This window comes from Pocillopora damicornis, chromosome 14 (assembly GCF_964200805.1).
Source record: "Pocillopora damicornis chromosome 14, jaPocDami1.2, whole genome shotgun sequence".
NCBI classification, from domain to species: domain Eukaryota; kingdom Metazoa; phylum Cnidaria; class Anthozoa; order Scleractinia; family Pocilloporidae; genus Pocillopora; species Pocillopora damicornis.
Genome location: NC_142683.1, coordinates 10832917 through 10854787, shown reverse-complemented (window position 1 = coordinate 10854787; position 21871 = coordinate 10832917). Strand labels below are relative to the sequence as shown.

The window sequence follows — 21871 nt, the reverse complement described above, 5'->3', positions numbered from 1 at the left end:
TTAATCACCGGTCTTTGCGAGATATTATTTTTTGATATGCTAGGTTACTAGCTCTGGGAATCATCGTTCAATGAATGACAACAATTTCCTTGCAATGCAAATATCCGTTTTGATCTCACACACGAAATAAAACGGTGAAAGAGAAATAAATTTATGCCAAACTCTGTCAGTGCTTTAGTGGTATGGTCAAATGTAGGTTTAAGTCGCTCCAATATGTACTAAAGCGCAGCAAAAGAGAGTAAAATTGTTTCTTTATTGAGGACTCGAAGTTTGAAAATAAACATGTGGCGTCACGCAGTCTTAGTTTTGTCAGTTCCCATTTGTTTTGATACTTCCAGGAAGTCTCATGTTGTGAAGGATTGATCGTTTAAATTTTTTATATGGATTTTTCTGCTGTTGTAATCTATATTAGCTCACGGGAGATTCAAGTGCAGTGTTGGAGTTTGCATGGAGGTTAGGAACTGAAGCGAAATCAACTGATGTAAATTCAGTGATTAGAAAATACTACTTTCCTCTTTAAGATAAGGCTGAATACTTATTTCGTGTTAATTTTTGTTGTACAGTGTTTAAACGAGATCGGAGCGATTTTAGGTTTTTTATGGTACAGTCAATAACTTAAAATCGGCCGCAGAAATGACAAGAAACAACGGCAAGCGAAGTTTAAAAAGTTAAAGTATTTAAAAGAGATGGTCATGTTGATTGATTTCAGTGTCAGTTTCTAGTCTCCATTCCGACTGTTACATTATGCTTGGATTTCCCTATGTTGTGGTTTTGTTAATTTAAAGTTTCAGTTGTTGATTGGCTTCTTTAAACGTTGTTGTGGGGGTTGTTCCCAGATGAGTGATCCCTTGGAAGTGCTTTATAGTAAGGTTTTGAAACTCATATGTGGTGCCAGTCTTGATGTTCTTGAAAAGTGGATCCCATATATGAATAGTAGCAGTTCCAGTTTCATCCTCCAGGACACAGTCTTCCTTTACAGTTGTCATTTCACTTGAGGATTTCAATTGCACAGGTTTAGGGTTTTCATTTCCCAGTGAAATGGAAGCAGTGACATTTACTTTCTGATTGACTTGGAGTGTGGGGAGCTCCTCAAGTGTAATCTTCTTGGCAGGCTGAGTTGAGGGCTCAGTCTTTTGGGATTTGTTGATGGGTTTGTAATCAAAATCAATATCAAAGGTTGGTGTTACCCTTACTGTTGATTGCTGGTTGAATATGATGTCATTGTTGCTGTTTTGCTTAGTGTTTTTGAGGGTTACAGCTGTTTTTGACGCTTCATGTTCTTGTAGCATGGAGTGGTTTGCAATATTAAATCCTACAACTCGTCTCAATTTTGATGGGCTGGTTTGTAAATCAAAATCATACCACTGATTTTGATTTCGTGAGCGTTTTATAGGACTCAAATTCTGAATGTAGCCACGGTGATTATCTAAGAAAGAGGAAATAAAAACTGAAGTTAGACATGAAATGTTGATCACAATAAGTTACTGCATCTTTTAATAACATGTGGACTGTAAAATTCATAACTAACAAATGGTTTTTTGGTACTGTCAATCAAATGTTCTGCAGCTCTTTGCAGCTCGTGACTACTGTCAATTGTGCAGTAATCAAATCAAATCAAATCATTCAGCACAGTTCAGACAGCAGAAGTTGGGAGGAGCCACCAAAGATTTCAGTGATGGTAGTGAAATTGCGTTTGTCAGTAAGGTTTGAATTTTAGAAATGGCAATATATTTTTTGTGTAGATGCAATCTAGTATGGTGAGGCCAGACGAGTTCTTGCTCATTCAATCTCCCTCCCCACCTACTTTCCAAGTGAAGAAAACAGGAATATGGAGAACCACAAAAAACCAAACATTGTAAATTAAAGCTACAGGTACTTACCAGAGTTTGTATTTTCTTTTGACATGATTGACTGACAAGAGATCTGGAAACTGAAGAAAAAGAAAATTTTCAAACAGTGCAGAAACATTTTTTTTTTGAAATATCAAAGATTTTGTAAGCAGAAAGCACTGACAATGCATTTCCTTTTTTTTAGAGTAGAATATGAAATGTGAAATGTTTGTTGAAAATATTTGGAACCAGTCACCACAGGGAGACAAGATCAAAATTGTACAAAGTTGATTTTGAATTGTAATTGACTTTTTATCTTTTAATCTTAAGTGTAAAAGAAATATTTATGCATGCATTGATCGCTTTGATTTGTTTAAAAGAGTGACATATACGAAAATTTTTTTAAAGATATTTTGAGATGTGAATTCAGTGTTTCATTAGCCAACATATCAAGACGGTTTTCTTCTTCTAATCTAAACTTAAAGTTAGTAGACTTTTTGACCGCTTGTAACCTCTCTAGTGTCATTGGCTTAATAAGAAGATCTTGTATTTTTTTTACCCTGCTTAAAGCAACATATGTAATTCCAGGAGATCTTTCTGATGATCCTAAATCAATCCAAGCTTTAGAGAGGGTCAGACCTTGACATTTATGAATTGTCATCGCCCAGGCTAATTTTAATGGCAATTGCTGTCTCTCATATTTTTTTCCTAAACTTTCTGAAACTTGGGTGATGGGACAAATTGGGACACATCTTTGAAACAGAGAAGAAACTGATGGTCCTTTATATTCATCATCAAATTGAACCAATACACATATTGGAAGACATGGAGGTTGTTGTCCTTCAGCATACACAAAGTCAAGTACTGTGCCTAATGCTCCATTACAAAGGCCAACATCAGTCCATAGATTCATCGTTAACATTACTTTTGCTCCTTTTGATAAGTAAACTATAGGTTCAAGGCCTCCCATGTCATCAGCACTAAGTGTTTGTGCTCCAATAGAGTGACGAGCTTTAATTATTGCTATTGGTTGACCCAAGCCTTTAAGTCTACTAATGTTTAATTCTGCGACTTTTTCCTTATGATAACAAATTCTTACAGAATTCTTTTCAAACTCATTCACATTGTGCACTTTGTCCGGTGTTCTGGAAATTAAAGAGTGCCAATCTGATTCAGTTGATTCACCATGGCGAGCTCGGGTTAGCATTTCCCTAAAATTGGATTGTTCAATATTATTTCCTTGAACTCTTTGATTAACTGTCAATTTAACAACTTTCTTGAATTCATGATATAGGAGAAAACCTTGAATTTGCTTTTCTGTTTTTGGCATAGAATGGTAAAGTGGTTTGTCACCTACTGGTGGTAACTGAGCTATGTCACTGACGAGAATGACAGATATGCTGCCAAATGTCATGTCTGTTCGTCCAGTAGCTTGTCTGCAAAGACTATCAATCCATCCGAACAAACTCTGGCCAACGAAAGAGTATTCATCTATTATTAAATATTGAACGTTTTCAAAGTTACTTTGCAGTTGTTGCAAAGGTATTCCTTTTAAATCCCAATGTCTCTTTGAACCAATAGGTAATTTTAGCAGTGAATGTAGCGTTACTCCATTGACATTGAATGATGCTTTTCCAGTGTAAGCTAAAACCTTACATTTTTCCTGAAGCAAATTTCTTAAGGAATCAATGAGATAGCTTTTCCCTGTTCCTGCTACACCCATAATAAGAAAGCGCAAGGGATTTTGTTCACCACTGGCAAATTGATTGGAAACTATTTGATAAGCTACTTGCTGCATTCTACTAAAAGTTGAAGTATCTATGATTCTTGTTTCACAGGAATGGTGAGCACTATTCTTGTTTTTCTCTCTGTTTATCCATGTAGGCATTGCATTTATCTCATCATTTGTGAAATACTGATACACTTGATGCCAATATGCATGTGGTACAGGTGTAGATTTCTCACAAGTATCAGTTGTTTGAATAGTCAACTCTGCCATAAGCATCCACTCTTCTCTTTCACTTTTGGTGTTGTAATCTTCTTCAAAAGAATCCTCATTCAAAGGTGTTACGCATATGTAGTTGTTTACATCTTGCATTTTGGTTTCCCAATCAGGGACTAAGGATTTTGCAGTATCAGTTAGCAAGAATTTTTTCCAACATGTTGTGTATGTCTCATCAGCCTGTGGAAGGTTATCCCATGCATCATCATCATTTCTGGTTTTGACCATCCATCATCAGGAGAAGAAGGATTCCAGGTTGACATCAAAAAGTCAACATATCTACAAAGGATTGTCTCAGCCTCTTTGCCTTCTTGTATTTCGTTGTCAATATTCACAATTTGCTCTTTAGTTAGTTCATGTTGGTTTTCACTTTTAAATTTTGAAGCTAAGTATCCCTTGAGGGCCTTCTCAGTGAGGGTACATAATCCTGGGTCATTTTTTAATTTAGCAACTCCATGATAATGGATTGATCCTCTTTGGACTGCATATTCTTATCTATACCAATGCCAGGAAGAGTGCAGTGATTCTTTCAACCAAAACTTGACAAACCGATCAGTTCTTTCTGAAAAGACCCAATCTAACAGATGTGGATTGTTTAAAACATTTTTGTGTCTATCACCTGGAGTCAGTTTTTCAGTGAAACTGTTGCTCAAAAGCTTGTGAAATTCTGGCCAGTGATATTCTGCACATGATAAAGTAAAAAATATTGTTGGAGGTCCCTTTTGGCTTATTGTAGCTTTCAAAGCTTCTTTTGACTTTTGCCAATAACCAGTGCTACCAGTTATGTTTTTGGCATAATGCATCAGCTTAGACATAAGTGAAGAATAGCTATTGGTAGTAAGTATTTTTTTTAGTTGTACAACAGTTAGGTGGGCTTCATTTGGATTTCGTTTAAGAAATATACTACCCTGACCAAGAAGTCTGTGTCTTTGGATCATATTGAATGCTCAGTAAGCAAATCGTGGATGCCTTGCAAATCTGTACACCCATTCACAATTGATGTCTTCAGCAAACTTTATCAAATGCTTTACTTTTTCACCCAAGGTTGCATGTCGCTTTGTAGCAGTATTAGTTGGATCGCCTGTACCATCAGGGAAAAGAGTGGGAAAAGCCATTGTTGCTAGTAGTTGAATTTTGAACTCATTTAAAGGTTTGCTTCCCCTATTAGGCCATGCAGTTTTATGGTGTTGTAATAGTTCATCTTTTATTAGCTGCTTTTGTGGCTTCAAAACAACAGGATTTAATACAGTGCTGCTTAAGTCTGTTTCATGATTGAATGGTATTTCATCACTATCAAGTGGACCTCTATCTGGATCCATTTCATCGTCACTGATTTTAGTACAATGAACCTTTTGCAAGTCACTAGGAATTCCTTCAGTTGGAAGGGAAGACAAACAAGTATAATCAATTTTAATGTTTTTGTACACAGGATTGTGATCAACTAACCACTGCAGAGCCATAGAAACTTTTTGTCTTTGAACAACTAAATCTTTAGAAGTGTTATTCTTGCCTTCCACTATTATTACTATTATAGGGAGTTCTTTGGGATATTTTGGTAGTGTGTCTGCAAGATCCTGGATATCTTGGGGGAAATTAATGCAATGACCTTTATAAGCTCTTTGTCCACCTGGCTTTGTGTAAACACTGATAACTGGAAAAGCACGAGCAATTAACATCTCTTCTATTTGGGTTAGACCTTGTAATTCTTTTGGAACTTGAGCTGGTATCATGCTGTTTTGAGCAGAGAACTTTTTTTATACTGTTCTTGTCTCTTACACATCTTATACAAACATAGTCTGCTTCTTTTTTGTTTTTTACTGACAATGGCCATGCTTCATGGCAAACTCGGCAATGCCAGATTTTGAAAATCATGGACTCATGAAACCTCTTTATATTAATTGCTGCCCACTCCTGATGGTGAAGTTGTCCATATGTTTTAGCATCAAACAGTGAAAGATACTTATCTTGACTTACCACAGGACACTGTTTTGTTTTTTTTCAACGAACTGTGTTCCTGCTTCACAAGTAGTTTGATTATTAACAATTTCCATTTTACTTCCAGAATTGTTTTGGTCACTTTTCTTTCTTTTTCTATATTCCTTCATGTAATCTTTGTTCTTAATCCTTTTTCTTAGTTTGTCTGCTTCATTTGTAGGCATTTTTTTTAATGTTGTCCTTTTCCTATAATCCCTTACATACTGTTTGTTTTTTATCCTTTTTCTTAGTCTAGCTTCTCCATTTCTAGTCAAGTTTTTTTTAATGTTATTTTTTTCTATATTCCTTCATGTACGCTTTGCTCTTGATCCTTTCTCTTAGTTTATCTGCTTCATTTGTAGTCAATTTTTTCTTATAAGGTTATTCTTTTTTCTATATTCCTTCATATATGCTTTGTTCCTAATCCTTTTTCGTAGTTTATCTGCCTCATTTGTAGTCAATTGTTTCTTAATGTTATTTTTTTTTCTATATTCTTTCATGTATGCTTTGTTCTTGATCCTTTTCCTTAGTTTATCCGTTTCATCTGTAGTCAATTTTTTTTTATGCTGCCACCTGCACTCATTTTCATTAGTTCTCTCTTCTAATTTACCTATGCCATTTGTAACATCTGATTTTTTGTTTCTGTATTTTTTTAGATATTTTTGTTGTGTATCCAACTTAAGTCTCTTATCAGCTTCCTTTATTTCTGATTGTGTCCTTTTTTTGTTAGTAAACGAATCATCTTGTTTACTTTCTTCCTCAATTTGATATGAAGAAGAGCTCAATTTGCCTGATTTAAAAAACACATTAGGCACCTGAGATTGAGTTCCACCCTGCATGGTTTCATAGTATTTGTCTTTTGGAAATGCTTCAATTGGGCTATTTGGCTGTAAATCAGTTTCAATTGTGGATGAACACTTTTCAAACACAGCAAAAAACCAACCATTAGGGTAATTATTCAAAAGATCCTGAATTGAAGTGAAACTTCTCACTGACACACACAAATCGCCAATATATATCCATTCAGTGTGATTATTTATAGCCACTGTAAAATGATGACTTGCACAGCGTACCATGCCTTTTAGTTCATAACTTTGACCTAACACATCGATGATGTGGGGAAAGTATACTTTATTGATACAAGTTGAAGCAAGTTCTATGAGTAAAAATTTTGGAAGGATAACAAAATGTTGTAGCAATGAAACATTCCCAGAATGCTGTTGACACAGACCACAGAAAAGTGCTTTGCTACTTGGAAGTATTGCCTCAGAAACATAATTGTCAAATAAGCTATGACCCCAGTTTTGGCAAGTAATATAAATAACAAATATACTTGTATTTTTTATGATTGCATTGTTGCACAATGAGCAAACTGACTGATTGCTCTCTTTTACCAAAAAAAAGGGATTGCAATTCATCGGTCATAACTCCAACTGTGCTTAATTTGAATATGTCACTAAATACAGCATCTGCAGACATTGTAGCAAATGAGTTACAATGCTGTCTCAAATAAGCCCAAACAGGTTCTCGAATAAGGGTCATATCCGTCTCCCCATGACAACTTTGCAAATGCACACATGCTTCAAATAACGTTTGAAAAAACTCATTACGTTCAACACGTTGCAAAGAATCTCTAAAAATAGCAAAAGTGAGTTCAAGAAAAGAGTCAACTGCACAAGAAAACCTGCCCGAGTGTGTTAAGCAGTAATTCATAAAATGTCTTCGATTGTTATTCGTCTCTTGCAACTGTTGATTGGAAGAGGTGGCCTCATTCTTCTTAATGTAACCGACACTTATGTTTCCATTTACAATATGCGCTTCTTTATTTGTTATAATGTAAGGATTAAAGCTTCCGTGTGAGGCATGGGGAATTCTCCTTTGTAAATATTTTCCGCTATATTTCATAATACGTATTATGTTCTTGTTAAATGAAAAATAATATAAACTTGAGCATCCGTAGGAAAACTTCGTACTAACCCCAGTATTTACATTGTAATGATGTAATTTCAGTAAAAATATTGTGAGTACTGAGTACCATAAACACACCATGATTGATAAGTGCGAGAAATATACAAACTGCTTTGATTCCGTATGTGAATACGCTGTTTGGAGGGGAGTAGTCCGTCAACGCTGCTCAATCGAACTTTCAGTGCAAAGTGAAAGTGAGAGGGAACAGGCTACTTCGATTCATGAACTTTCAGTTCGATATGCTAGTTCGATTGATGAACAAGCTCGTTCAATTCTCTGGTGAGCACGCTGGTTCGATTTCGTGATTGCTGAACTTTCAGTTCGATACGCTGGTTCGATTGATGAACACGCTCGTTCAATTCTGTGGTGAACACGCTGGTTCGATTTCGTGTCTCGAACACTGAATTTGAACACTGGATTTGCTCTAGTTCCAACAGTTTTCCTCAATATTCGAATTAGATGAAGAGTTTTGTAAAGGGACGCTGGTCGATTGAAGTTTCAGTTTGATTGATGAACACGCTGGTTCTATTGATTGCTGAACTCGCTGGTTCAAATCAGTAGCGAACACGCTGGTTCTATTGATCTCTCTACCACTGTATAACACGCTAGTGCTATTGGTCTCTCGACCACTGTATATTCTGAGCAAAGTGAGAGGAAACAAGCTACTTCGATCGATGAACTTTCAGTTTGATACGGTATCTGGTGATTTCGCCAACGAGTGATTTCGCCAACGTCACGTTCGCCAACGTCTTAGGTCGCTTCGCCAAACCAAAAGTCGCTTCGCTAACGTCCTACTGGTCACTTCGCCAATGTATTAGTTTACTCGAAATAAAAATTTACCATTACTTCTTCTTGCTTCTGTGTGTTATTTACTTGACTGAGCTGACTTGATTTCCCCGTTCGAACTTAGTTTCCTTCCGTTATTTTGTTCGGACTTAGTTTCCTTCTCTTGTACGCGCAACTTAAAACACAGTGGGCCCACATAAATGCACGGCACGCCACGCGTCACCGGCGCTGTATGTTGCTGAATTTAACTTATAGCAATAAAGTCGCGTGTGTGCAACCTTTTCCTTAAGTTCTTCTATAAGGTTTACTAAGTTATTACTAGATATTTGGCATTGGCGAAGTGACCAGTAGGACGTTGGCGAAGCGACTCATCGCGTTGGCGAAGCGACCAAAGACGTTGGCGAACGTGACGTTGGCGAAATCACGACAATTCTTTGATACGCTAGTTCGATTGATGAACACGCTCGTTCAATTCTGTGGTGAACACGCTGGTTCGATTTCGTATCTCATACAGTGAATTTGAACTCTGGATTTGCTCTTACTAGTTTCAACAGTTTTCCTCAATATTCGAATTAGATAAAGAGTTTTGTAAAGGAACGATGGTCGATTGAAGTTTTAGTTTAATTGATGAACACGCTGGTCCTATTGATTGCTAAACTCGCTGGTTCAAGTCAGTAGCGAACACGCTGGTTCTATTGATCTCTCAACCGCTGTATAACACGCTAGTGCTATTGGTCTCTTGACCACTGTATATTCTGAGCCTATGAAATTCTTTACAATTCAATAACGACCACAATAAAGAAAACACTCACCTTCTACAACAAGATCGAGCTGCTTGCACTTCAAACCAAACGAAGAGACGCTTCCACGAACAAGCTCATCAAACAACCACGCGAAAGTGTCTAGATGTACCGCCTCCTGATTGGTTAAAAACTACAATGTAACACGTCTTTTCATTGGTTTGAATAGTTCCTTCCTTGCAATTGGCTTAAATTGAGACATTCTTACATCTTACACCTTACACTTACACTTTTCAATGCCGATCGAGAATTTTTTCGCATACACCATTCTTCGCGCGGCACTATTCTCTGCCGCCTCGCCAGCTGAGCGTCTTCGCTCGGCTGGCTCGTTGGCAATCAAAATAAAAGATAAAAATAGGTCCGCAATGCGTACTTGTGTGGGATTTTATTGACAAAGCCGGTTTGGAAGGGGTTTTTGAGCGGAAGCGAACCTGTCGCTCACTGTGAGTCAACTGTACTACAGGGGTGATATTAGGCCTGGAATCAACAGTCTGAATAGTAATTTTTGTGTGGGAATTATTTGAACAAATACAGATTCACAGGAGGGATCTGGGGTATTAACTTTTCCTTTTATCAGGCAATATGCCTTTCCTTCCCTCCCTGGAAGCTTTTTGGCGTGTTTTTGAACGTTTGGTAATCGTCTTCAACAAATAAATTACCTCTTGGTGGCTTAGGCTATTTATTTGTTTATACGGCAATACTGGAAATACTTGGAGCAGTAAATATTTTCGTAACAGTCATTGAAAAAAAATTGAAAAAATTTCTGCTACTACTTTTTAACTCGTGGATACACGATAGCGTAGAAACGAGTTCTTGTGGGCGCTCTGCGATTTGCAAATTGGCGTGGACTCTTCGTAATTAGTCGGCTTCGAACTCGAGATCTATCCTTCCGAAGAAGTAAGTCCAAAGTCGTGGCGCTATTATGATTGCACTGATCGTTGCGATATTTATTGTCTTTACACGCCTGTTTCGACAATTACTATATTGAAATGGACTTCAAGTGTTTCAAATTAGTGCTATGATCAACTTAAAAACCAAATTTGAAGCGTCTTCGAATCGTCCATGCGCTGAACATAACGAGGACCAGCGAGAATCACGAAGAGTTTGTGAGTGACAGCAAGCTGTTGACACAGAAATTCTCACGGAAACATGTACACATGACATAAAAAAATGGTAATTTGCACCATTATTTCTTTCTACGCCAATTTGGGTCTTTCCGTTGTAATCGTTTCGTTTTGTTATTCTTCTATGCAAGCGTGACTGTTTTGATGGTAAGAATGAAAGATGATCGCTTTCCACAAGTCGTTGCCGAGCACGTGACTATAATCTGGCCGGTGTTGTTTTGATCACTTGACAATCTTTTTCGCTGAAAATACAGGACGACTTCCTATTTCAAGGAATGTTTTTCCAATTAATTTCTATCGCATCGGTGTAAAAAAGTACAGGTATAAGGGTGTTCTGAAAAACAAAAGGGAAATTCAAAACCACGAGAAATTGCGAGTAATCGGCCTCTTGTACTACACGCGGGTTTTTTTGGTGTAACATGCGTGTGTTTCCCGTAAGTTACAAGCACTTTACGCACGTGGGAATGCTGCAATCACGAATTTTATATTACGTGAAAGTCACGCATGTGGTTGTTTGCTCACTTCACTAATATGTTTGTTTGCTTGTTGTTGTTTTTTTTTGGTATCCTGGAGTATTTCAGGAGGGGTTGCAGACTTAACTGTGGAATAGTTGTTTAATGCAGGGTTGTCAATAAAGGTTGCAGTTAGAAATTAGCCAAGATGCTGAGGGAGCTGCCTTGAAATTTCAGGACTGTGTTATGTAGTTTATTTTTGTCTTTTGTAAATGGTTCTTAAACTGGACAACTCTTAGAAAGATGACTTCAAACTTAATTTTAAAAGGCCTGTTCTGGTACCAAATGAATAAGCAGCATTTCCTTATTAATAGTTTTGCAAGTTTCTCATTACAAATTCCTCTGAAAAAAGAGAAACAACTCTTTTCATAACTATTTACTGCCTTCTTTCGTTGCTCTCTTAACTTAAAAACAATGTACATCATGATAAAGTAATTTGTTATAGGACACCGTGAAATGAGGCCCAAACAGCTTTATGATCTGTGAAATGTGTTTCTAAAACATCTGCTTGTATATCAATGTTAGATATATTTGTATATATATATGATCAATTACAGTGTTGTTGTCAGTTGTATAAGTTGATATGAACTGTTTGTAGTGGTTATCCCTCACTAGTAAATTATACAAAGGTCTTCTGTCTGTTTCAACAAGCCAATTTATATCAAAGTCTCTAGTAATGATATTGTTGTCTGGTGAAATGTTATTTAATACCTCAGTTATTGCTTCATAAAGTTGTCTTACAGGCACGTTTGGGGAGTGATATATCCCTATGATTGTCCAATCGTCAAACCTTGCTAACTTAATTACTGTTATTTCAACACCATGTATATTGTGACAATAGGGGTATCCAGGTAAGTATGGGATTTTACTGTACACAGCTGTACCACCATAAGACCTTGATCCATTGCTGGAATTAAGGTTATCATTACGGAAGAGAACATAACCAGCAATGTCATACATGTCATTATTATCTTGAGAATTAAATCTTGTTTCTGTGAAAATATTGATATCAGCACTTAGATAAATTAAGTCTTTACGTATATCTTCTATGTGTTTGTGAAGAGACCTTACATTAAGATAACACAGTTTAAGAAGGGAAAATGTTATGTCATGGAGAGGGAGATGCAAAGCTTAAGTTTTGCAGTTGTTCTTAATCTCTCCATCTGGATTAACAGCAATCTTGCTTTCACACAAATCAGAAATATATAGGCCTTCTATAGCAGTCACTCTACTGAGTCCCATATGATGTATGTGTGGAATAGTATTTCTGGTACTAAAATCCACAACAATTCTACTGTCAGTATCACCTTGTGACCTGTGAATTGTTTTTGCTGCTGCGGGACGCAGTGGAAATTGTTTTCTAACAACTTGTGCTGTTCTGTTTCTACCTACCGCAAACTGTGTAGTCACAGGGTTTACTGGGATCCATGTGTGTTCAATTCATTGTACATACAAATGTCTTTTTTCATTCCTTGTTTTCTGACCTACATCTGAGTGGTCAAATTGTACCCATACAATACCAGATGGTTTGGTTTGTTGATGTAACTGAACCAGTTTAACAACATTTCCAGCACCATTTGTCATGCCATCTTCGGTTCGTACATTCATGACAAGGTGTGTTCTTTCACCCTCAGCAAGACAAAGGGTTGAGGCTAACTGTTTTGTTTTTCTTGGATCATTGGGTATTTGTCTTAGTATTTTGTTTCTTAGCTCTGGAGAGATAGCTCCAATAACACTATCTTGAGCATTTATTGTGAATTTGTTTCCTGTGGCTGCATTATGGGTCCTTTGTTTAAATTCATCTACTTTAGCATTCTGTATAAATAGGTGAGCTGCATCTATTGGGTTGTTGATGTCTTCTTGTATAGCTCTCTTTAAGTTTTGCAATGTCAGCTACTGTGTGTTTACCTTTACGCAACCTATTAAGTAATTCTACAAACAATTTGCTGTCTCTTTGACCCATGATTTCATTAAGTTCAAACATTTTAAAGTGTTTATGCCATAAACTGGGAGAAAGAACAGCATAAATCTACATTTTTGAGGTCTTTGAAAATATAAGCATCCATAACAGATTCTAGTTGGAATAAGTCACCAATAGCAATTATGCTCACACCTCCAAAATCCTCTCTACAGCCTTTTATATCTTTAAGCCTATTGTTTAGCTGTATTGCAAACATACCATTTCCTACCATTGAGATTTCATCAACAAAAATCAATTGACTTCTCAAAGTGTTTAGTCTACTTGAATCAAGCTGTTTGTAATTTCTCAGTGATTGATTGGCAAGAATGGCCAGAGTGCTATGAAGAGTGTCACCCTTAAGCTTTACCAGTTGGAGCTAATAGTATAACTATGATCTGATGAAAATCATCACCAGCTCTAGTGTTATAATACTTAAGCACTGCCTGATACAAAGCTTTTGTTAAATGCGATTTGCCAACACCAGCCCGTCCACTGAGGAAGCAGTAGAAAGGGGTTTCTGAGGTTTTAATCTGATGTAAAATGTGTTAAAAAAATTCTTTTTGCTCTTTATCGGGTGTCTGGACCATTTGACGAAAATCAAAATCAGGTAATTCATTCAATATCAGTGGTTCATTATTCAGCGATGTTGATGAAATGTTGAGATCATCAAAGAGGTCATAGTTTTCACTAAAATCAGGATGTAAATCTTCATGAGATCCAATCCTTGAACGGAATTGGTCAATGGAGATCCCCATATTTACTTGTGTGCTTGAGCGAGCAACAACAACAATCCAACTAACTAGAAACTCAGTTTATTAAAATAGATAACACTCTTGACAGTTCAAGGCAAACAATAGTTTCTTTCAGTTTGTGACACTTTGAGACACTCGTGAGACATTTTGAGACACTCGTGAGACACTTTGAGACACCCTGAGACTCTTTGAAGCGCAACCCGCACAAATACATTCAAGCCGACAAATGTTGGCTTACGAGAGTACAATGACTCCTTTCAATCTGACACAACCCGCACCGAAGGTCCAAGCCGATAAATGTTGGCTTGTGAAAGCGTAAAAGCTCCTGTGCAACCTGCACTGAACACAAGCCGCGTTTCAGCGTGTTGACTTACGTGAAAAAATCTTTTGTTATAGACACCTGAAGAAATAACGAAACAAACGCCTCAGATTATGAAAGAAAGAACACAAACCAGGTGTACAAACGTAATCGCCTTTCGTGAGAGCTTAATCGTGAAGCTCCCACAACAAAATTGAAAAGTTAGAGCACGCAAAGAACCTGTGAAAATATGAAATGACTTATCCTTACCTTGGAAACAAAATCCCCAAGAAACAAACATGAAATTCCGAATAAGTTCTCCAAAACCCAACGACTGAGAAGAGAAATGGCCGCCGTACAATACACTATGAAAAAACGCCGACTGGAATCCAGTCTTCACGGCTCACTGAACGCAAATAGAAACCACGTGACAAGCACTTCTCTCTCGTGGACAAATAAATAAAGAAATAAATTTCGCGGGCGTTGACAAAGTGTGGGAAATCCCACACAAAAATCAATAAATTTTTGCGCACGTGTGCAAACAAGTATGCAGATCGGATTGCAAGTGAGTATGCAAATTTATCAGTGTGTGGGGAGATCTCGTGTTACATGGAATTTATGAACAAGAAGAAAGACGAAACTGAACGTTTCAGGAAGAAAGCTTTATTCAAAACAGTTCTTGGTTTTCTCTTAGAACCGAAAAACGTACGAATTTCTTACGTGTGCGAAACCCACGAAGTAGAATTCATCATGCGTGGATAATCTTTAATCTTTAATCTTTAATCGAGATACTCCTGAATCAGTAATAACTAACCAGGAGGACTAATTACAAAGAATAAAATTAAATAATTTTTATACAGTTTAAGATTTAACAATGTTAGAAAAACAAAGCTTGGATAAAACAAAATAATATAATAGCGTAAAGATAAAATTAGTATGGGCTAAACCGACCTAATAAATGAAAGAGCATTTGATCTAAATATATCTATATTAACAATGTTAGAAGAGCTTAGAGATATATTGTTCCACAAAACTACTGTCCTTGGATAAAAATAGTATTTATATATATCATTATTCACTTTCAATTGTTTGAAAGGACGACAGTTTGGAGCTCTTGATGGTCTGACATCAGATGGGAGTGATATGCCAACGTGGCCCATATAGATTTTATAAAACATAGTGCTTTGTGAAAGAAATCTTCGGTGATGGAGTGAATCCCAACCAAGACTTTGTACCATAGGTGTAACGTGGCTATAACGCGAGTAGTCGTTAAAGACAAATCGAGCGGCTCTTCGTTGGACAGATTCAATTTTGCTCATGTTATGCTGCCTATATGGGTTCCATACAGAGGACGCATATTCGAGTTTAGGCCTTACAAGAGTACGGTATGCCGTGTCTTTAACTTTATGGCTACATCCACCCAACACTCGGCGCAAAAGACCCAGACTTGAGTTAGCATTTTTGCAAATATTATCTACATGAGTATTCCAGCTTAAGTTGCTTGATATCGTGACACCTAGGTACCTTGTAGAGTTAACTTTGGAGATATGCAGACCGTTTAAAGTGTATTGAAACAGGGTTGGGAGCTTTTTACATGTTATTCCAAGATGATAACATTTTTTAAAGTTAAGTTGCCAACTTTTCGACCATGAAGATAACTGGTCCAGGTCGTTCTGTAAAGACAAGCAGTCCTGCGAACTTTGAATTTCGCTTTATAGAATACAGTCATCGGCAAAAAGACGCAAATAAGCATTTATACAGTTCGTGATATCATTTATATACGATAGAAACAACACCGGCCCCAAAATTGATCGAACACATACCCACTTAACGGGAACTGCCTCCAATCATCTCTAATCTACCAAGCCGCCGTCACACGTAAGGACAGCAGCACCACTGAAACATACATCGGACTGACAGAAAACGACTTCAAGACTAGATACAGAAACCACACCGCATCATTCCGACACACAGAAGACAGAAACTCTAACGAACTCAGCAAACGTACCTTAAAAGAAAATAACATAAACCACTTTATTTCATTGCGCATCCTTTCATCAAGATCACCCTACAACAGCGCAAACAAAAGATGCAACCTCTGCCTCATAGAAAAATTACTCATCATCCGCAGACCCGAATTATCATCACCCAATAAACGTAATGAACTCGTGTCGTCATGCCGCCACAGAAACAAAGCGTTACTGCGTAACAATTGAACTAAGCATCGTAATTAACCGACACGCCTATTATACAAATGCATAAGGTATATAAACGATGGTGTAAATATTCTTAACAATAAAATCCCCTGATGAGTGAGCAATCACGAAACAGGCTTGTAGGGATAAAAGTATAGTCTGTTTTTTCCCCATCGCAACATGTATCGCGCTCTACTCCTACGTATCGAGCACTGCAAAACGAAAAAAATCAATACACAGACTTCCAATATATATATACATGCTCACCAGTTTTTCTAGTTTGAGCACTCTGGCATGGCTTAGATGATCCCACATATGTGAGATCACTTGGGGTGGCTATATGGTCTTACCTCCATCCTAGCATCAGCACTGCACTGATGAGGCCCAGAAGGCCGAAACAGTACTGTCTGCAGTTAGTTATATATATATGTATGTATATATATATATATATATATATATATATATATATATATATATATATATACATCAAATTATGTATGATCTTGTAGCTTTATCATCGCACTTTATCTCCTCAAATTTTCTTTTTTCGAAAAGAAAGAGTTTCGGCCATTTTGACGGCTATGGTTTAGTTGGACATTTTCAATCCGTGTCAATCTCCTCCAAGTTCAGCCATCCATTTTCTCCGTTTTATTTTCACCTCGTTATTTTTTGTCAGCTCTGTAAAGCAATTTCCATCTACTTAAAGGAAATTCTTTGCACCATAAAAAGGACTCACAATGGCGTAACGCACTTTCTTAGGTAACGCAACTTTAAGACGATGGTGAATTCCCTTTTGGAGCCTTTGGAAGACCGATGTAAATAAGCCGAAAGTTTCAAGAGGTACACCTCCCACCCCGATCAGACTGAAGGTGGAGTTCTTTCCTCCGGGCTATCAGTTGAGTCAAGTAATCAACAGAGTATCCAGACCACGTGGTTGGAGGGGAGAGCCTTCAATTTCTGCCCTTCAGAGGTGAGCTGAGATTCGCCACTTGTAATCTAACTAAAATAGACATATGCTGCTGATTCTAATTCTAAAGTTGGCTGCTTCACTTTACAAAGCAACAAAGCATTCAAAGTTAAATTCGTGGTAAGTACGATGTTTCATCATTCGAATGGGCCATATTATCAATTTTACAATACGTATTTCGACGCCTTTGTAATTAGAACTATCCTTACTAAGACATTTGATAATGAAATGATTGATATAAGAAACATTATGACTTGCCATAAAGGAACGTAGTTCTGCAAAAATTATCTTTATTATTTAGATCATTTTATATTTCAAGGATTAAAAATCTTTTTCATGTTAAGAATTAGAGGCCATTTAACTCGGTAGTTCTGCCGTTTTGAATCAAATTCGTTTCATTAATTAATGTCGAACGACTCGGTAAACGATCAAGACGCTTGTGCCAAAAGTTCCCTAGAGGTTTACAAATGTAAAATGTCATTACGTTTTGATTTTCCGTTCTTTGTTGGTTATCTTTAATAAAACAAGGTTCAAATCAGTTTAGAAAGACGGAAAAAGTAATGTTGTTTGCGATACCATCGTAAGAAATTGTGCCATTCGAAATTTAAATATTTCTATGAAAATTTTCGGCATATCCGAAGCCATTAATCTTTCTGTGAAATGTTGGTTTAGTTACGTCTAATGTTTCTGCCCTCGCTGCCGTGAGTCGCATGAAGCTTTTCAGTGTCGATGGTAGCATAGCGTAGATATATATACAAATCGCACACCGAATTAAATTTCATATCAATTCAAGGCGGGAAAATCTGTTTGCGCGTTTAATTCATGGAGAGGATGGAAAGCGATGGATGTTGGGTTTCTTTAACGGCCATTCTTTTTTTTTTTTTAACAAATTGAACTTAATCTTTACTCTTGTCATCCGTTGTTCCCTCTTTGTTTTAAAAACTTATTTATTCTTTTTATCTATCAAGGTTTCACGTCTTCCTTACAACAGCTATTTTCATTTATCTTTGTTTAGCAGAGAGCGTTTTATTTCAGTTTCTTATAGTTGGTTTTATAAGTCACACGATCAGAATATTTGTCACGACATTTTAGAAGGTGAACAGTAAAAGGTATCGATTTAGAAACAATATTTTCCCGCTTTACAAACTGAAATGTTTTGTAATGAACACTCGATGGCAGAGGAATTTTTATAACCTCGAAAAAATCTTAGATTTTGGTAAAATTTGTTAATGAAAAATGTTTGTCTTAAACTTGTAATAGTCGAGAAAATGAAATGGTTTATCCAACATGAAGCCTTTGTCTTCCATGATCTAATTTCTAACTATCCTTTTAAAGTGCTATGATGTTATTGTGAATGATTCAAGAGAATATAGTATTACATCAAGAAAAACCAACTTTTGATATTAGTTGAATAGTTTTTTTAAAAGTCAGTCTGGGAGTGACAGAATGAGATTAAAGATGGAATATTTTCTCTGTATTTGTATGGAAAAACTGTAGAAGGTTTCCCGATTTAGATTTTTTTCACACTAGCTGTTGTTATCAACCTTTTTAAACTCGTGAATTGCGCGCATGCGCAAGAGCGATTTGTAGATACGATGTGGGGGAATGGCACTCGCTCGCTCGCTGGCTCGATTGGTCGATTCCTGTAAATACTAGATGGCTTATCATAATTAAGCAGAAGCAAAGCGCGCGCATTAAGTGCAAAAATAAATTATTCAAACCGTGCGTTCGGTCAAGACAACCGCGCACGATCAAAACAATAGGGACCTTACGCATGGACGACGTCGCTTCGTAGGACGTGGTGCGTGACGAAAAATGATGCATTGCGCGTGCGTGTATACGAAATTTAATTATTTCAGTCACGTCGCTGACAGACGACGCCGTCGAAATCGTTGTTTTCAAGTCGTCGACGAAATGGCTAGCGCTGAAGGAAAGACGCCAAAGAAAAAGTAAGTTTTCTGACAAAAGAATGATTATTTTGTTCCTTCAACAATAAATTACGCTATGTAGAAAAGCCTCGATTATTTATTGAGGTTTTGAAGCGAAAATAGCTGTTAACTTCCAGCTCCTTTAGTTTCTGCTTTCGAACTGAGCTGTAGTTGTGTGTCGAGTTGGCTGCCGTTAGCATCCGTTTATTCGTTCCTTTCTCTAATTTTTCCAGTAATATTACTTGTATTTGTTTTGTAGTACTCCGATGAAGTGGAGTGAGAAACATGACGTATTTCTCTGTCGAGAAATCCTATTCATGAAGCCATATCAATTCAAGCCAGGAAGCCCACAAAGTGGAAGCACTTGGACAAATATCGCCAGCGACCTTTGTGAAGTAAAAGAAGTTACCTTCAATGTCAACCAGAAATCGGTCAGGGATCGATACAGGCTGCTGTTAGACAAACATAAGAAGAAAATGAGGGCCCAGGAAGGCTCCAGTGGGTCAAGCGTCGATGAAACGGAATTAGACCAACTACTGCAAAATATCATGGAAGAATCTGAAGAGGCATCAGAAAATTACGGCACATGTCAGGGGAAAAAATTATGTATTTTAATTTTAGGACAAATTCTATATTTATTTATCGGTTTAGACCCAGTTCTGTATTTTGTTCGTTCTTTTACTCGACCGGTTGAGCGGTAAAGAATGGTGAACGAGTTGTTCTATTCAAATTGTTGATTATTTAAATTAGTTATAACCAGAAAAAGTAAATTGTTGACATATCACAAAAATATTGTATTTAGGGTTTTCTTGGGTTTCGGGATAAACATCTTAAAAATATATTCATATACTTTTACATTTGGAATATTCGGTTATTCAGGTTTTTTTTCCTTTGGTAGTTAAATAAAAATGTACAAAAACCACAGTGGCTTTTAGAATGGATTTTTATCGATTACTCGCTTTTACTATGCACCTGCTTGTCGGCACTTTTGTCATCTAGTACATGGGTTTTTTAGGTAAATATAAGTGTTAATGGTCTTTCTGGAAACATTGGTTTTCATGGTAGATAGCAGCTGAGTTTAAACGCGTAAATCTAATTTCTTTTCATGCAATGGTTTCCAAACCAATCTTGTATAAATAAGCAGAAACTTTTAATTGCTTTTTCGTTTTTTATTTCCTAAGCTGCGCTACTGCAATTAAGATAGGTATTGTTTTCTATATCAGAGCTGTAAATTCGCACCTAGGTTTCCTACTTTAATGGCCTAGAGTTTATTGCATCCGTCTTTTTTTATTTTGAGATTCTATCCGTCGTAGAAACAGATGGAATATTTAAGTAGTTTTGTTTAGCTTCAAAGAGACTTTTTTCCGCTCCTTTGTGTCCTTATCCAAATATTGCGATTTGTGTAACAATAGCACTTCGCACCAGTTACTTCTTAAGCAAGTACCTTGTACAGCTTTGATGATTACAAACTAGAGTATGCTAGAGGTCATGTCACTTGTTGGCCTGACCTAGAATAAAAGTACTGTGGAACCAAAGATTGTCTTATCCTTGACGTCCGTATAAGCTCGCTCGAAGCAGATCTCCGTGTACCAGGAAATCGTGACGAGTTTCCGTTCTCGCTGCCAAGTCGTCTCTACAGAGTTATTTCCCCCAGTTGTTATTGTGCCGTCCGCGAAGAGTCAGTTTCCCAGTTCGGGGCGAAAACGTATCGTCACACACAGATGCAAAAGAAAAGCAGGAGAAAGGTCTGAAAGATCGTAAAGATGCCGAAGAAGTCCGTCGGAAGGCTTTAGAAAGTCTCGCTCAAACCAGAAAAAGACACTCCGAAGAGGCAGAACAAAGCCAAGGAAGCTCCAGGAAAAGGCCCAAGAAGACCGGATCTGAAACCATGCTCTATTTACAAAGTAAAGCTGAGAAAGACCATGAATTAAGAAAAGAAGAGTTAAAAATGAGGAAGGAAGAAATGGAGCAACAAATGGAATTGCATCTGGAAACAACACGAAAACAGGCCTCAGCAATTGAAAATATGGCTAAAATGCTTGGAAATTTTCAGACACAACAGGTAAATATGCAGCAGCAAATGTTGCAACAGCAGCAGCAATACCAAATGATGATGCAGCAGCAGTCACAGCTTTTTTTGTCTGTTGTAGAGAAACTATCTAAGAACTAACTGATATAAAAGAAATGACTGATCTGAGGCTGATCGTATTTATTAAAATTCCCTGGATGTTTTTTTAGGGATTGATTTCATGTTTGATTCTTGAAACTGTTTACTGTTGTGTTTGAAATGGCAAAAACATGAATTGTGATGATTTTATTGGTATTTTACCTTTTGCATTGATTGGCTTTTCATATTAGTGTGCAGAAGAGTAATAGGCTTTTGGATCACGGTCCCTTTTCAACTTACTGATTTATTTAAATAGAAAAGGTATAACATTACATGGCTTATGGCAATGCCTTCAGTCAGAGAGGGTTCAAAGAGTTTTTCAAAATGCCAACCTCACCTTTTGTTACGTAAAAATAAATGCTTTATTGCACTAGATACACTGTTATATGTGCTATTATTGTAAAATGAACTGGTTGCATAACTTTCTGTCATGCAGATTAAAGTTGATATATGATCTAACTGTTTTTAATTTTGGAGCCTGTGAGTAAGCTTTCTGAGGGGTGAAAGAGAAATAAAGAAATCTCTTTTCTTCCTCCAAACACCCCCCTTGCCCTCTCCCTTCTGAAAAGAGGTTGCCCACAGGCTTAACAAAAATTAAAAATTATCCTA

The 21871-nt window shown here is 37.0% G+C and overlaps 2 protein-coding genes and 2 pseudogenes across 3 annotated transcripts in view; 2 read left to right on the top strand and 2 right to left on the bottom strand.

The window, feature by feature from the left end:
- LOC149034392 (uncharacterized) overlaps positions 1-21871 on the top strand; it is a 382461-nt gene that overhangs the window by 222472 nt on the left and 138118 nt on the right. The gene's annotated exons all lie outside the window — the stretch shown is intronic.
- LOC149034406 (uncharacterized) lies at positions 780-1794 on the bottom strand (annotated as a pseudogene).
- LOC149034405 (uncharacterized) lies at positions 1335-8459 on the bottom strand (annotated as a pseudogene). The gene is made up of 4 exons (XR_016183234.1): positions 6187-8459; positions 4053-6072; positions 1881-4020; positions 1335-1426 (listed from the first exon to the last, which is right to left on the bottom strand). The product of XR_016183234.1 is annotated as an uncharacterized LOC149034405 (transcript).
- Positions 19082-21265, top strand: LOC149034404 (uncharacterized). Its single transcript, XM_089194867.1, has 3 exons — positions 19082-19116; positions 19355-19683; positions 20817-21265. The coding sequence occupies exons 1-3, from the start codon at positions 19082-19084 to the stop codon at positions 21263-21265; spliced, it is 813 nt and encodes a 270-aa protein (XP_089050993.1).

Excerpts from the sequence above, each read along its gene's own strand:
- LOC149034404 (XM_089194867.1), top strand. The coding sequence starts at position 19,082 with ATGGCTAGCGCTGAAGGAAAGACGCCAAAGAAAAA. Across the intron at positions 19,117-19,354 it reads GGAAAGACGCCAAAGAAAAA|TACTCCGATGAAGTGGAGTG; the intron begins GTAAGTTTTCTG and ends TTTGTTTTGTAG. Across the intron at positions 19,684-20,816 it reads ATCAGAAAATTACGGCACAT|ATGCAAAAGAAAAGCAGGAG; the intron begins GTCAGGGGAAAA and ends CGTCACACACAG.